Source organism: Rattus norvegicus, chromosome 6 (genome assembly GCF_021556685.1).
Source record: "Rattus norvegicus strain SHRSP/BbbUtx chromosome 6, alternate assembly SHRSP_T2T, whole genome shotgun sequence".
Classification (NCBI taxonomy): Eukaryota; Metazoa; Chordata; class Mammalia; order Rodentia; family Muridae; genus Rattus; species Rattus norvegicus.
In genome coordinates, this window is record NC_141539.1 from 27,317,595 (window position 1) to 27,329,630 (window position 12,036).

At 46.9% G+C, this 12,036-nt stretch overlaps 1 protein-coding gene across 2 annotated transcripts in view; it reads right to left on the bottom strand.

Moving 5' to 3' along the window:
- Positions 1-12,008, bottom strand: part of Slc30a6 (solute carrier family 30 member 6) — a 30,017-nt gene extending 18,009 nt beyond the window's left edge. For both annotated transcript variants that reach the window (NM_001277279.1, XM_087552498.1), the window contains 3 exon segments: positions 1,218-1,302; positions 5,016-5,102; positions 11,961-12,008. In NM_001277279.1, coding sequence (NP_001264208.1) covers positions 1,218-1,302; positions 5,016-5,102; positions 11,961-11,963 — 175 coding nt within the window. In that variant the 5' untranslated portion in view covers positions 11,964-12,008.
- Positions 12,009-12,036: the final 28 nt, after the last annotated feature.

Sequence of the window (12,036 nt, forward strand, 5' to 3'; positions counted from 1 at the left end):
ACTGAGGTACTCCCAGACCCTCTCAGTACTGCTTGCTCAATCAATCAATCAATCAATCAATCAATCAATCAACCAACCAACCAACCAATGGATAAAGAAAAAAAGGAAGCAAACAAACAAACCACAAAAAAGAAAACTATGGTTTAAACCATTTGAGTTACACATCCCAGAAAAGCACGTAATGCATAAAGGAAAGTGCACTCTTAGGGCTACGACTGCTGTGGTACTCCACTGTGATCAGAAGCAGCTTGGGAAGGAAACAGTTTCTTTATCTGGCTTGCTATCCTAGTGCGCAGTCCACTGAAGGAAGGCAGGGCAGGAGCTCAGACAGGGCAGGAACCCGGAGGCAGGAGCTGATGCAGAGGCCGTGGAGGGTGCTGCTTACTGGCGTGTTTATTACTTCATAGCCTGCCTGCCTTCTTTCTGGTTTATTTGTTTACATAGGGTTTCTTTGTGTTGCCCTGACTGTCTTGGAACTCTCTAGGTAGACCAGGCTGGCCTCCAATTCAGAAATCTGCCTGCCTCCTTTATGTATTATGTGCTTTTCTGGAATGTGTGTAACTCAAATGATTTAAATAATATTTTCCTTTTTTCTGGTTTGTTTGGGATCAAAGGTGTGCCTGCAGGTCAGAGGGGAGCACCAGATCACACTATAGATGGCTGTGAGCCACCATGTGGTTGCTGGGAATTGAACTCAGGACCTCTGCAAGAGCACCCAGTGCTCTTAACCGCTGAGTCATCTCTCTAGTCTCGCAAAAAATATTTTTAAGGGGTTGGGGATTTAGCTCAGCGGTAGAGCGCTTGCCTAGCGAGCACAAGGCCCTGGGTTTGGTCCCCAGCTCCGGAAAAAAATATATATATATATATTTTTAAAAGGAGGCCAGCAGCAGCAGGTAAGGGTGTTACTACCATGTCTGACAGCCTGAGGATCCCTGGAACCTACATGGCGAAAGGAAAGAACTGAACCCAGGGGCCACCAGCCCAGGGCAGCACCATCCAGAATGGGCTGCTCCCTCCCCTACTGATCGCTAATTGAGAAAATAGCCTACTGGCTTGCCTACGGCTCAATTTTATGGAGGCATTTTCTTAATTGAGCTTCCTCCTCTCAGATGGCTATGGCTTGTATCAAGTCAATGTAAGGTTAGCTAGCACATACAGCTGTATTTAAATCAAAATACAGGGTGAAGCGGAGCGGGTGACAACCGAAGGACACCTACCGATGCTGTTAGTAGAGCTGCACCACATGAGCAGGAAGCCAGTGCACAGCACGTTGATGGCACCAAAAAGAAGTATCTTCCAGGACTGTGGGAAGGAAAATCATTCCCAGTCACACAGTGTTGACACAGAGCACCAGATCTGTTCAAGCTGCTTAATTAACACCAATAAAAAGCACAGACAGACAAACACGACTTCTTCTAAGAACTGTGTCTGCCATGTTTTCTAGACCTAGCAAAATCATCATCAATTGGGCTACTTTAGTCAAGCAGGAGGGACACTCAGAGTAGCCTAGGCAGTGTAGCAAACCCTGTCAGAACCAACCCGACCAGAATGTAAATTTAAACAGAACTCTCTGACTAGAGCTATTTACTCAACAAGCATCTGTGCCAGGAATTATTTTAGGCACAAGAGTAAAGCACAGAACAAAACATGGACTTACCATGCGGGCAGAAGGACAAGTATTTAGGTTAATGGTAGTAAGTACTAGGAAGCAAATAAAAAGTGGGTCAAGGAGCCAGGCGGTGGTGGCACAAGCCTTTAATCCCAGCATTTAGGGAGCAGAAGCAGGCAGACCTCTGTGAGTTCGAGGTCAGCCTGGTCTTCACAGTGAGTTCCAGGACAGGCAAGGCTACAGAGAAAAACCCTGGGGAGGGGTGAGGGGGTAGGCTGGGCTAAGAAAACAGTAACAGAAGGTGGTGTGAGAGGCTTCTTTCTGGACTAGCTCATCAGAACTTATGGCAAAGTGAAAGATCACAAACTGCAGTATGAGGATAACTGGAGACAAAACGGAAGTCAGAGAGCTAAGGCCCCAAGTGAAAAAGCCCCTCGTGAGCACAGCTAGAGCAAAAGAGAGGGAGTCTGAGCCACAGCATGAGATGGCCTGAATGCCAGGAGACATTAGCTGGGGGCTGCCTTACATTTCTCCTGGGCATGGTGGGGCACACCTGTGATCCCAACACACGGGGTGCAGAGGTAAGATGGCAGCTGAAGGCCAGCATGGGCTACACAGCAAGTCTGAGGCTAGCCTAAGCTATGTGGTGAGACTTTTTCTCAACCCCTCAAGAAAGCAAAAGATCATTCTGGTTACTCTGAGGCTTTAAAGTGGTAGGAGGGAGTGCTAAGGGCAAGACTTTGCATGTTGCATTAAAGACAGTTGGCACATTTGTTTAACTATTAATGTGAGGAACAAGGGACTAAACCAGAGTGAAAATGATTTAAAATTTTTCTGACTTTAACATCTAGAAGAATATTCAGTTAATATCCAAGTAACTGAAGATCAAGGTTCAGTCTTGACCGTGATATGACTGAAATACACATTAGCCATGCATGGGAGGTGGAGAAGGCCAAATTCCATAAGAGAAGCAAAGGTGGGAGGGGTTAGAACTTGAGATTCAAATCCAGAGTCACCAACACACTAGTGTAATGAAAACCAGAAGAGCAGACAGCACTTCTAGATGTGCAAAATCATACAGGGAAAATGCTCACGGTCCACAGTGCAGAGGGAAGGGGCTCTCAGTCCACAGTGCAAGGGGAGGGGCTCACAGTCCACAGTGCAAGGGGAGGGGCTCTCAGTCCACAGTGCAGAGGGAAGGGGCTCTCAGTCCACAGAGAAGAGGGGAGGGGCTCTCAGTCCACAGAGAAGAGGGGAGGGACTCACAGTCCACAGTGCAGAGGGGAGGGGCTCTCAGTCCACAGTGCAAGGGGAGGGGCTCTCAGTCCACAGTGCAGAGGGGAGGGACTCACAGTCCACAGAGAAGAGGGGAGGGACTCTCAGTCCACAGTGCAGAGGGAAGGGACTCACAGTCCACAGAGAAGAGGGGAGGGGCTCTCAGTCCACAGTGCAGAGGGAAGGGACTCACAGTCCACAGAGAAGAGGGGAGGGGCTCACAGTCCACAGAGAAGAGGGGAGGGGCTCACAGTCCACAGAGAAGAGGGGAGGGGCTCACAGTCCACAGAGAAGAGGGGAGGGGCTCACAGTCCACAGAGAAGAGGGGAGGGACTCACAGTCCACAGTGCAGAGGGGAGGGACTCACAGTCCACAGTGCAGAGGGGAGGGGCTCACAGTCCACAGTGCAGAGGGGAGGGACTCACAGTCCACAGAGAAGAGGGGAGGGACTCTCAGTCCACAGTGCAGAGGGAAGGGACTCACAGTCCACAGAGAAGAGGGGAGGGGCTCTCAGTCCACAGAGAAGAGGGGAGGGACTCACAGTCCACAGAGAAGAGGGGAGGGGCTCACAGTCCACAGAGAAGAGGGGAGGGACTCTTAGTCCACAGAGAAGAGGGGAGGGACTCACAGTCCACAGTGCAAGGGGAGGGGCTCACAGTCCACAGTGCAGAGGGGAGGGACTCACAGTCCACAGTGCAAGGGGAGGGGCTCACAGTCCACAGTGCAGAGGGGAGGGACTCACAGTCCACAGTGCAAGGGGAGGGGCTCACACTCCACAGTGCAGAGGGGAGGGACTCACAGTCCACAGAGAAGAGGGGAGGGACTCACAGTCCACAGAGAAGAGGGGAGGGACTCACAGTCCACAGTGCAGAGGGGAGGGGCTCTCAGTCCACAGTGCAAGGGGAGGGGCTCTCAGTCCACAGTGCAAGGGGAGGGGCTCTCAGTCCACAGTGCAACGGGAGGGGCTCACAGTCCACAGTGCAAGGGGAGGGGCTCACAATCCACAGAGAAGAGGGGAGGGACTCAGAGTCCACAGTGCAGAGGGGAGTGGCTCGCAGTCCACAGTGCAAGGGGGGCTCTCAGTCCACAGTGCAAGGGGAGGGGCTCACAGTCCACAGTGCAAGGGGAGGGGCTCACAGTCCACAGTGCAAGGGGAGGGGCTCACAGTCCACAGTGCAGAGGGGAGGGACTCACAGTCCACAGTGCAGAGGGAAGGGGCTCTCAGTCCACAGTGCAAGGGGAGGGGCTCACAGTCCACAGTGCAGAGGGGAGGGACTCACACTCCACAGTGCAGAGGGGAGGGGCTCACAGTCCACAGTGCAAGGGGAGGGGCTCACAGTCCACAAAGAAGAGGGGAGGGACTCACAGTCCACAGTGCAGAGGGGAGGGACTCACAGTCCACAGTGCAGAGGGGAGGGACTCACAGTCCACAGAGAAGAGGGGAGGGCTCACACTCCACAGTGTAGAGGGGAGGAAGGTGCTGATAGTGACTGAGAGATAATGGACATGTTGGGAAGAAGAAAGCATGCCATATTTTAAGGAAAAGAGACCAATTCTTGCTAACTATGGCAAACAGATCAACACAGATCAACAGAACTGCAACTCTCATGGTGGAAAGAGAGAACTGATTCCCAAGGTGTGCTCTGACCTCCACATGTGTACTGTGGCATGCACAGCATCTAGAAGTGTGGGCAACTGAGTGAAGTACAGAACTTCAACAAGAGGAGCGCCCGTGGCTTGTCATCGACTGGCAGTGAGCCAAGTCAGCAGGGTTGGTTTCCTCAGACTCAGTAGCTCAGGAACAGGGACAAGACAGAGTGAGTGAGAACTTAAAGAGTTAAGAACTTTCCAGAGGGAAGGGGCACAGCACTCAAGATAGACAGTGACAATTGGTTTTTACTTTGCCTGTACCTGGTGCAGCTGATGCTCGTGGAGGCCAGAAAGGGCGTCAATCACCTGGACGGAGTCTATGGTAGCTATGAGCCACCATGTGGGTGCTGGGAACTGAAGCGGGGTCCTCTGCAAGAGCAGCCACTGCTCTTAACCTGAGTCACATCTCCAGTCCCCCCATCCTCACCTCAGTGCAATAATGTGGCTTTGCGATACTTCAAGCCAAGGTTGAAGGACTTACCCTTCGGTCAGCTGCTACGAGTCTAAATTCCTGTAGTAACTTTCCAAAAAAGGATCTCTGTGGCTTTCGAAAGAGATGAATCGTCCCCTTTAAGACAAACATAGAAATACAAATCAGCCTTAAATATCTAATAATCTTTAATGCTCTTGTGATTTGATAGTGCCAACACCTACCTTACTGACTGTTCTACGTGGGAAATACTCTACACAAGTTACAGGCCCTTATTGATATGCAAATAACCCTATGGGAGGCAAGTCAAGTCAGTTTTGATAAGTTGGCCAACACCTCAAACCTGCTAGCAGATAATTAGGCATTCTAGCTCTGGATAATCTTCCTCCCCAAATATTATACTTTACCTAACAACTAAGCAACTGTACAGGTAAAGCCCTCCTGTGTTCTCTTTTAGGCGTTTAGGCAAAGAATCTGAGGGAATCCCCATGATCGCGGTAACCTACAGCAGTACAGGGCTAGTGTGATCATTAATAGCTTCTGTTAACGCCCAGAAAGACCTACCTTTCCTTGCACTGAAAATATGCTCCTCTAAAGTTTTCTGGATGAGGTTTCTAAAACAAAGTATAACAGCTATGTTTCAAGAGAAAATTTTGTTATTCCAAAAAGCAATTATTTTGAAGGAGGGAGAGAGCTCATTCCTGGTCGTCAAAGAGTAACATGTCATAATCCCACTGCTGAGAAGCCAGTTAATTACATATTTTGGTTTTAGCAAAGTACTCTGTTGAAGGGTCAAGGCACAGTCACTATAACAACCCAGTGTATTTCTACTTCGCTGAGCTTTGAGTCAAATACTGACGCTGCTAAAAAACCCTGGCCCTGGGCTGTGAGTGTGCCTTGAGGAGATTCATACTGGGAACCTGCCTGGAAAACAAAACTCAAATGAAAAGATCCAAGTGTGAAAAACCTTCAGACTGAACTGAAGCGGCGGACTGTCCTAGTTGTTGGGAGAACACACTCCAGAAGTTACAGGAAGGTGTAAGTCAGTCTTAGATGTTAGTTTCATTATGCTAAGACTAAGGAGGTTAAAAAGAAAGAAAAGCATCTGCCCCACCACTGCTGCCAAGTTCTAGCAATCTGGTGTGAGAAAGATTGGGGCCAGGCACAGAATCTTAGCACTTGGGAGATGGGACACAAGAGAATCACAAGTTCATGTCTGTTCTAGGCTACACAGCACTTTTTGAGGTCAAAAAAAAAAAAAAAAAAAAAAAGATGATGATGATCATGAAAGGTAGTAGTTACTATTATACGTCTGAAATTTTTCATAAAATGTAATAAACCAGTAAAGCAAACACTGTGTTTTGTAGCTAACTTAAACCTGGCCGCAAAGGCCAATATTAGTGCACCCAAAAAGCCCTGATAAATTAACTCAGTTTTAACTTTTTGTTTTCTTTTGTTTTTGCTTTTTTGGGCAAGGTCTCATTATGTAGCTCTGGCTGACCTATAACTTATTATGTAGACCAGGCTGGACTTGAACTCAGAGAGATCGCCCTCTACCTCCCCAGTGCTGGGATTAAAGGCATGTGGCACTACACCAGGATCTCAAATCTACCTAATGCTATGACCCCTCAATTCAGTTTGTGTGGTGACTCTCAACCATAATATTATTTTCTTTTTTTTTTTCTTTTCTTTTTTTCGGAGCTGGGGACCGAACCCAGGGCCTTGCGCTTGCTAGGCAAGCGCTCTACCACTGAGCTAAATCCCAACCCCCATAACATTATTTTCAATGCTACTTCATAACTATAATTTTGCTACTGTTATGAATGGTAATATAAATATCTGTGTTTCCTGTGAAAGGGTTGTGTCCCCTCAGGGTGAGAACCACTGCTCCCATTCAATCTTATTGCTGTTGGGTTTTTGTTTTGTTTTGTTTTGTTTTATTTTTTGTTTTTTCTTTTTGAGACAGGGTTTCTCTGGACAGCCTTGGCTGGCCTTGAACTCAGAGATCCATCTTTTTCTACCTCAAGTGTGCTGTGACTTAAAGGTATGTGCCACCACCATACCTCTCCCTCCCCATTCACTTTTAAAAAGAATAGATGGGGCTGGAGAGATGGCTCAGCAGTTATGAGCACTGGCTGCTCTTCCAGAGGTCCTGAGTTCAATTCTCAGCACCCATGTCAGTTTCAAGTCCAACTGTTTCAGAGAAGCTAAGTCCTCTTCTGGCTTCTATGGGTAATGTACACATTTAGTGCACTGACATATATGGAGGAAAAATACCCGTACATATAAAATAAAAAATATTCTTTTAAACACAGACTATTTTCCTCTGAAGTGAAACACATGTTCTTAAAGACTCGTGTGGAAGCTGGTGACAGTACACAGCGGTAATCTAAGCACTAGAGTCAGAGGCAGGATCCAATTTGAGGGCAGCTTAGGCCAGTGGTTCCCAACCTACCTAATGCTGTGTGCCCTTGACACAGTTACTCATGTTCTGGTGACCTCAACGATGAATATTTTGTTGGTACTTCATAACTGTAGCTCTGCTGCTCTTACGAATTGTGATGTAAATTTCTGATATGCAGGGTATCTGAAACAAACTCTGTGAAAAGGTCTTTCAATGTTCAACGGGGTCCCGACCCACAGGTTGAGAACTGCTGGTTTATAGTGGGTGCTTTATCCCACGATAAAGCAAAAGAAGGCAAGAAAAGATGTATGGAATATTTTGACCCCTAAATAAGCTGTTGACCAAGCTGCCTAGGGAAGCGGAGAGTGTCAGGGACGGGGAGGTGCTCTGAGGTGCTGGGCCATTCATCTCTGGTCCCCGCTTCATCCCATGGGCTTATGTTACTTTAAGTTTCAAGGCTGGGGGCGGGGGCCTGGAGAGATGGCTCGGCGGCTAGGAGCACTGACTACTCTTCCAGAGGTCCTGAGTTCAAATCCCAGCACCCACATGGTGGCTCACAACCATCTGTAATGGGATCTGATGCCCTCTTCTGGTGTGTCTGAAGACAGCTACGGTGTATTCATATAAATAAAATAAATATTTTTAAAAAAGTTTCAAGGCTGGGCTGGAGAGATGGCTCAGCGGTTAGGAGCACTGGCTGCTCTTCTAAAGGCCCTGAGTTCAATTCCCGGCAACCACATGGTGGCTCACAACCATCTGTAATGGGATCTGATGCCCTCTTCTGGTGGTGTTTATGTATATAAGACAGCTACTTATATACATAAAATACATCTTTAAAAAAAAAGTTTTAGGCTAAGAGGGGCAGCAGGGTATTTAAAAGGCAGAGGGTCACTTCCTATGCCATCCTGACACTGTGGAGTGTGCTGGGGAGCCGGGTCACTGTAGGAAGTGCTTGCTCTGAAAGCATGGGATGATACAAGACGCAACTACAACCCAGGGTTGAGGAGGTAGAGGGTGAGAGAGACAGGTGAAATTCATGGAGATCCTTTTTCTCTTGAGATAAGGTTTCTCATGTAGCTCAGGCTGCCTGGAACTCACTGTGTAGACCAGGCTGGCTCTCAGGGACCCACCTGGTAAACACGAGAAATCTGTCTCTGCCCAGCAAGTGCGGCAATCACAGGCATGTGCCACTCTGCCCGGTTGGACTTTAGGGAAAATGTATTTTTTATGTGTACGGGTATTTTGCCTGCATAGGGGCTGGAAGAGGGAGTTCGATTTCCTGGAACTAACGTTACAGAAGGATGTGAGCTACCATGTGGTTGTCGGGAATTAAACCTGGGTCCTTTCGAAGAGCCAACTAGCATTCTTAACCACTGAACCATCTCTCCAACCCTCCTTGGAGCTCTTTGGTAAGCAAACCTAGTGGAATGATGAGTTCATGTCTCCAAAAATGTGAAGAGGCAGGGTGTAGTACATGCCTTTAATCCCAGCACCAGCAAGACGGAGGTAGGAGGGTCTCTGACTTTGAGGCAAACCTGGGCTGACTACACAGTGAGACTCTGTCTCAAAACAAGTAAATAATAAATAAGTGATATAATACATATGTGAAGGTTGACTGAGGAAGATCCCAATGTCCCCCTCCCTCCCCCCCCCCTCTCTCTCTCACACACACACACACACACACACACACACACACACACACAGGTACACATACCACATACACACGATAAATAAAGTGGGCAGAGAATGAAGAACCTAACACTGACCTCTGCCCTTCACGTGCGTCCAGGCACCCATAACGCACGCACAGAGAGTAAATGAGGAGGGGAGAGAATGGCTGCGGAGGTTACCCAGGACTGTTTCATGTTCCACCTTTGGCATGAAGTCTTCTTAGAGTATTCTGAACTACAGCGCTTTTGTGCGGTTACTGTCGGACAGTTATCACACAACAGTCACCGCCTTGTCACAGGAATCAGAAGTCAATGATTAATAACTTTACTGATGCTGATTGTTCTACTTTCTTCCCATTTTCTAAGAAAACACTGCACTTCACATGGGGAATTTTCTTCCTCGGGACATGAAAGTCACAAAACCATTTCCTTGTAAACCTGAAAACAGACCCGAGCAGACAACACAAGTCTGGGCCTGTGGTGTGGTCTGCAGCACATTCTTACAAGTCCACATGCATAGACCCCATATATTATTACTTCATTCTGTGTCTAATGTTCTCACCAGAAAAATCTGGGGCCTCCGCTTGTTTGTTTGGTGTTTTATGAAACAGGTATTTATACATATAAAATTGCTCTTCCCTCCCCTACATTCCACAAGGGGAAATCTGGCTGTAGGTTCAATTCTCAGAAAGGCAGAAAAATAAGATTCCTAGAACTTGCTGACCAGCCGGTCTAGAATATATGAGCTCCGAGATCAGTCGAAGACCACGTCTCAAAATAACGTGGGGGAAACGAAAAAGGGAAACAGTTAAGGAAGACACCTGACACTGACATCTGGCCTCCACAAATAACACAGGCAAATGGAATGACATATGCAAATTAGGTACAAGGTCTACTTCAAATGACACAGCTATTATGTATGTATATATATATGTATATATATATATGTGTATATATATGTGTATATATATGTGTATATATATATATATATGTGTATATATATATATATATATATATATATATATAGTGCATGGTTATTTCTTTAAAGCTGGAATAGGGCTGGAGAGATGGCTCAGTGGTTAAGAGCACTGACTGCTCTCCCAGAGGTCCTGAGTTCAAATCCCAGCAACCACATGGTGGCTCACGACCATCTGTAGTGGGATCTGATGCCCTCTTCTGGTGTGTCTGAAGACAGCTACAGTGTACTTAAAAGCTCAGGGGGAGGGCCATTGGGAGAGCAGCTCATCACTAGCTCTGCCTAGAGGATGAAAAAAATAAACAAAGAAACCCAGATTTAAAAAAAAAAAAAAAAAAAAAAAGCTGGAATAACTGAAGGTTGTCTGGTCACTGTTCTTCCCCACAAAGAGCTAAATTTTACATCCCCTGCTTTTGTTTTTTGGGACAGGGTTTCTCTGTATAGCGCTGGCTGTCCTGGAACTCACTCTATAGACCAGAGACCAGGCTGGCTTAGAACTCTGAGACCCACCTGCCTCTGCTTCCAGAGTGCTGGGATTAAAGGCATTCACCACAGCTGTTTTATTTTACCCATTTTCTGTACCCAAAGGATTAATGAAATTTTATGAAAGTACTGAGTGATTTCCCCTCTATCAAAGGTTAGAACTATGACTCACAAGTTAAGAGTATTTACTGCTCTTACAAAGACAGAAGTTCAGTTCCCTGTGCCCATGTGGCACTCACAGTAGTCTGTAACTCCAGTTCCAGAAGATTCAACACTGTCTTCTTACCTCCCCAGGCACCAGGCACGTGCTTCGTGCACCAGCAAACAGGCACACAAAACAGCCATACACAAAATTAAACAAAAAACAAAAAACTTGGAACCAGAGAGATGATGGCTCAGTACTTAAGAACACTTAACTGTTCTTTCCAGAGGACCCAAGATTGATTCCTAGCATTCACAGCTGCTCACAACGGCCTATAACTCCAGTTCCGGGGGATCTAATGTCTCTGGCTTTCTCAGACAGCTGCATTCACAAGCACATACCCACACAATTTAAAATAATACTGGAAATTCTTTAAAAGATCTTCATTTCACATTTTTATGTAATTTTTTTTGTTATTTTGTGTCCCCCCCGCCCCCCGCGTTGAGGACAAACCCAGGGTCTTGCACTTGCTAGGCAAGCTCTCTACCACTGAGATAAATTCCCCAACCCCTAATTTTTTTTTTACTATCCAAAGAATAAACAGTAAGAACAGAAATATGTCATTGTCATATGTAAGTTACCAGTAAGGGCTTGGCCAGCATCCTGACATCTGAAAAGCAACCACCTGTTCACCTTTAAGTAAAACTGGGAGAATCATGTTTGACTTGTGAGTTTTGTTGTTTGGTTTTTAGATATTGTTTTTTCGGGTAGGGTCTCTATGTAACTCAGACGGACTTCAAATTGCAACCCTCCTGTCTCAGCTTACTGAGTTGTAGGCCACAGGCATATGTCATAATACTCAGCTTAACACAAGAACTAATTAACCTAATGATATTTAGGAAAAACATGATATTCCAACAACCATTGCGTATACTAGAATCTTTCACTAGTTGCTCCACTAACCCTTTCTGTAGCCGCTGGTGCTTAAAGGAGAATGGTCAGTGCCCAGCTATATTTAAACACTAAAATGCAAATGCAAACGAGTGAACACGCCCTATAAGACCCCGCTCAAGCATCGCTACCCTAGTCACTGATGGTGTTCACCTGTTTTCAGCTGATGTTTTAATTTTAACATCAGGAAAATCTGGGATCCCCAGCTGTAAAGGCACAGAGCAGGAACCCTTAAATGACCGGAGCTCTGGGGACCCCAGCGCAGCCTCGACCACGCGGTTCCGAGCGGCTGTGGTAGAGCAGGGTGCTCGGGCGAGGAAGCAGGAGGAAACACCCCGCAAGAATCCCGCACACCCCATGGCCAACTCACCATGGTAAGGAGCCGTACAGCTCCCGCCGGAAGACGCTCTGAGAATTCGCTTTTCTCAAGCGGAAGGGGAGGGGCC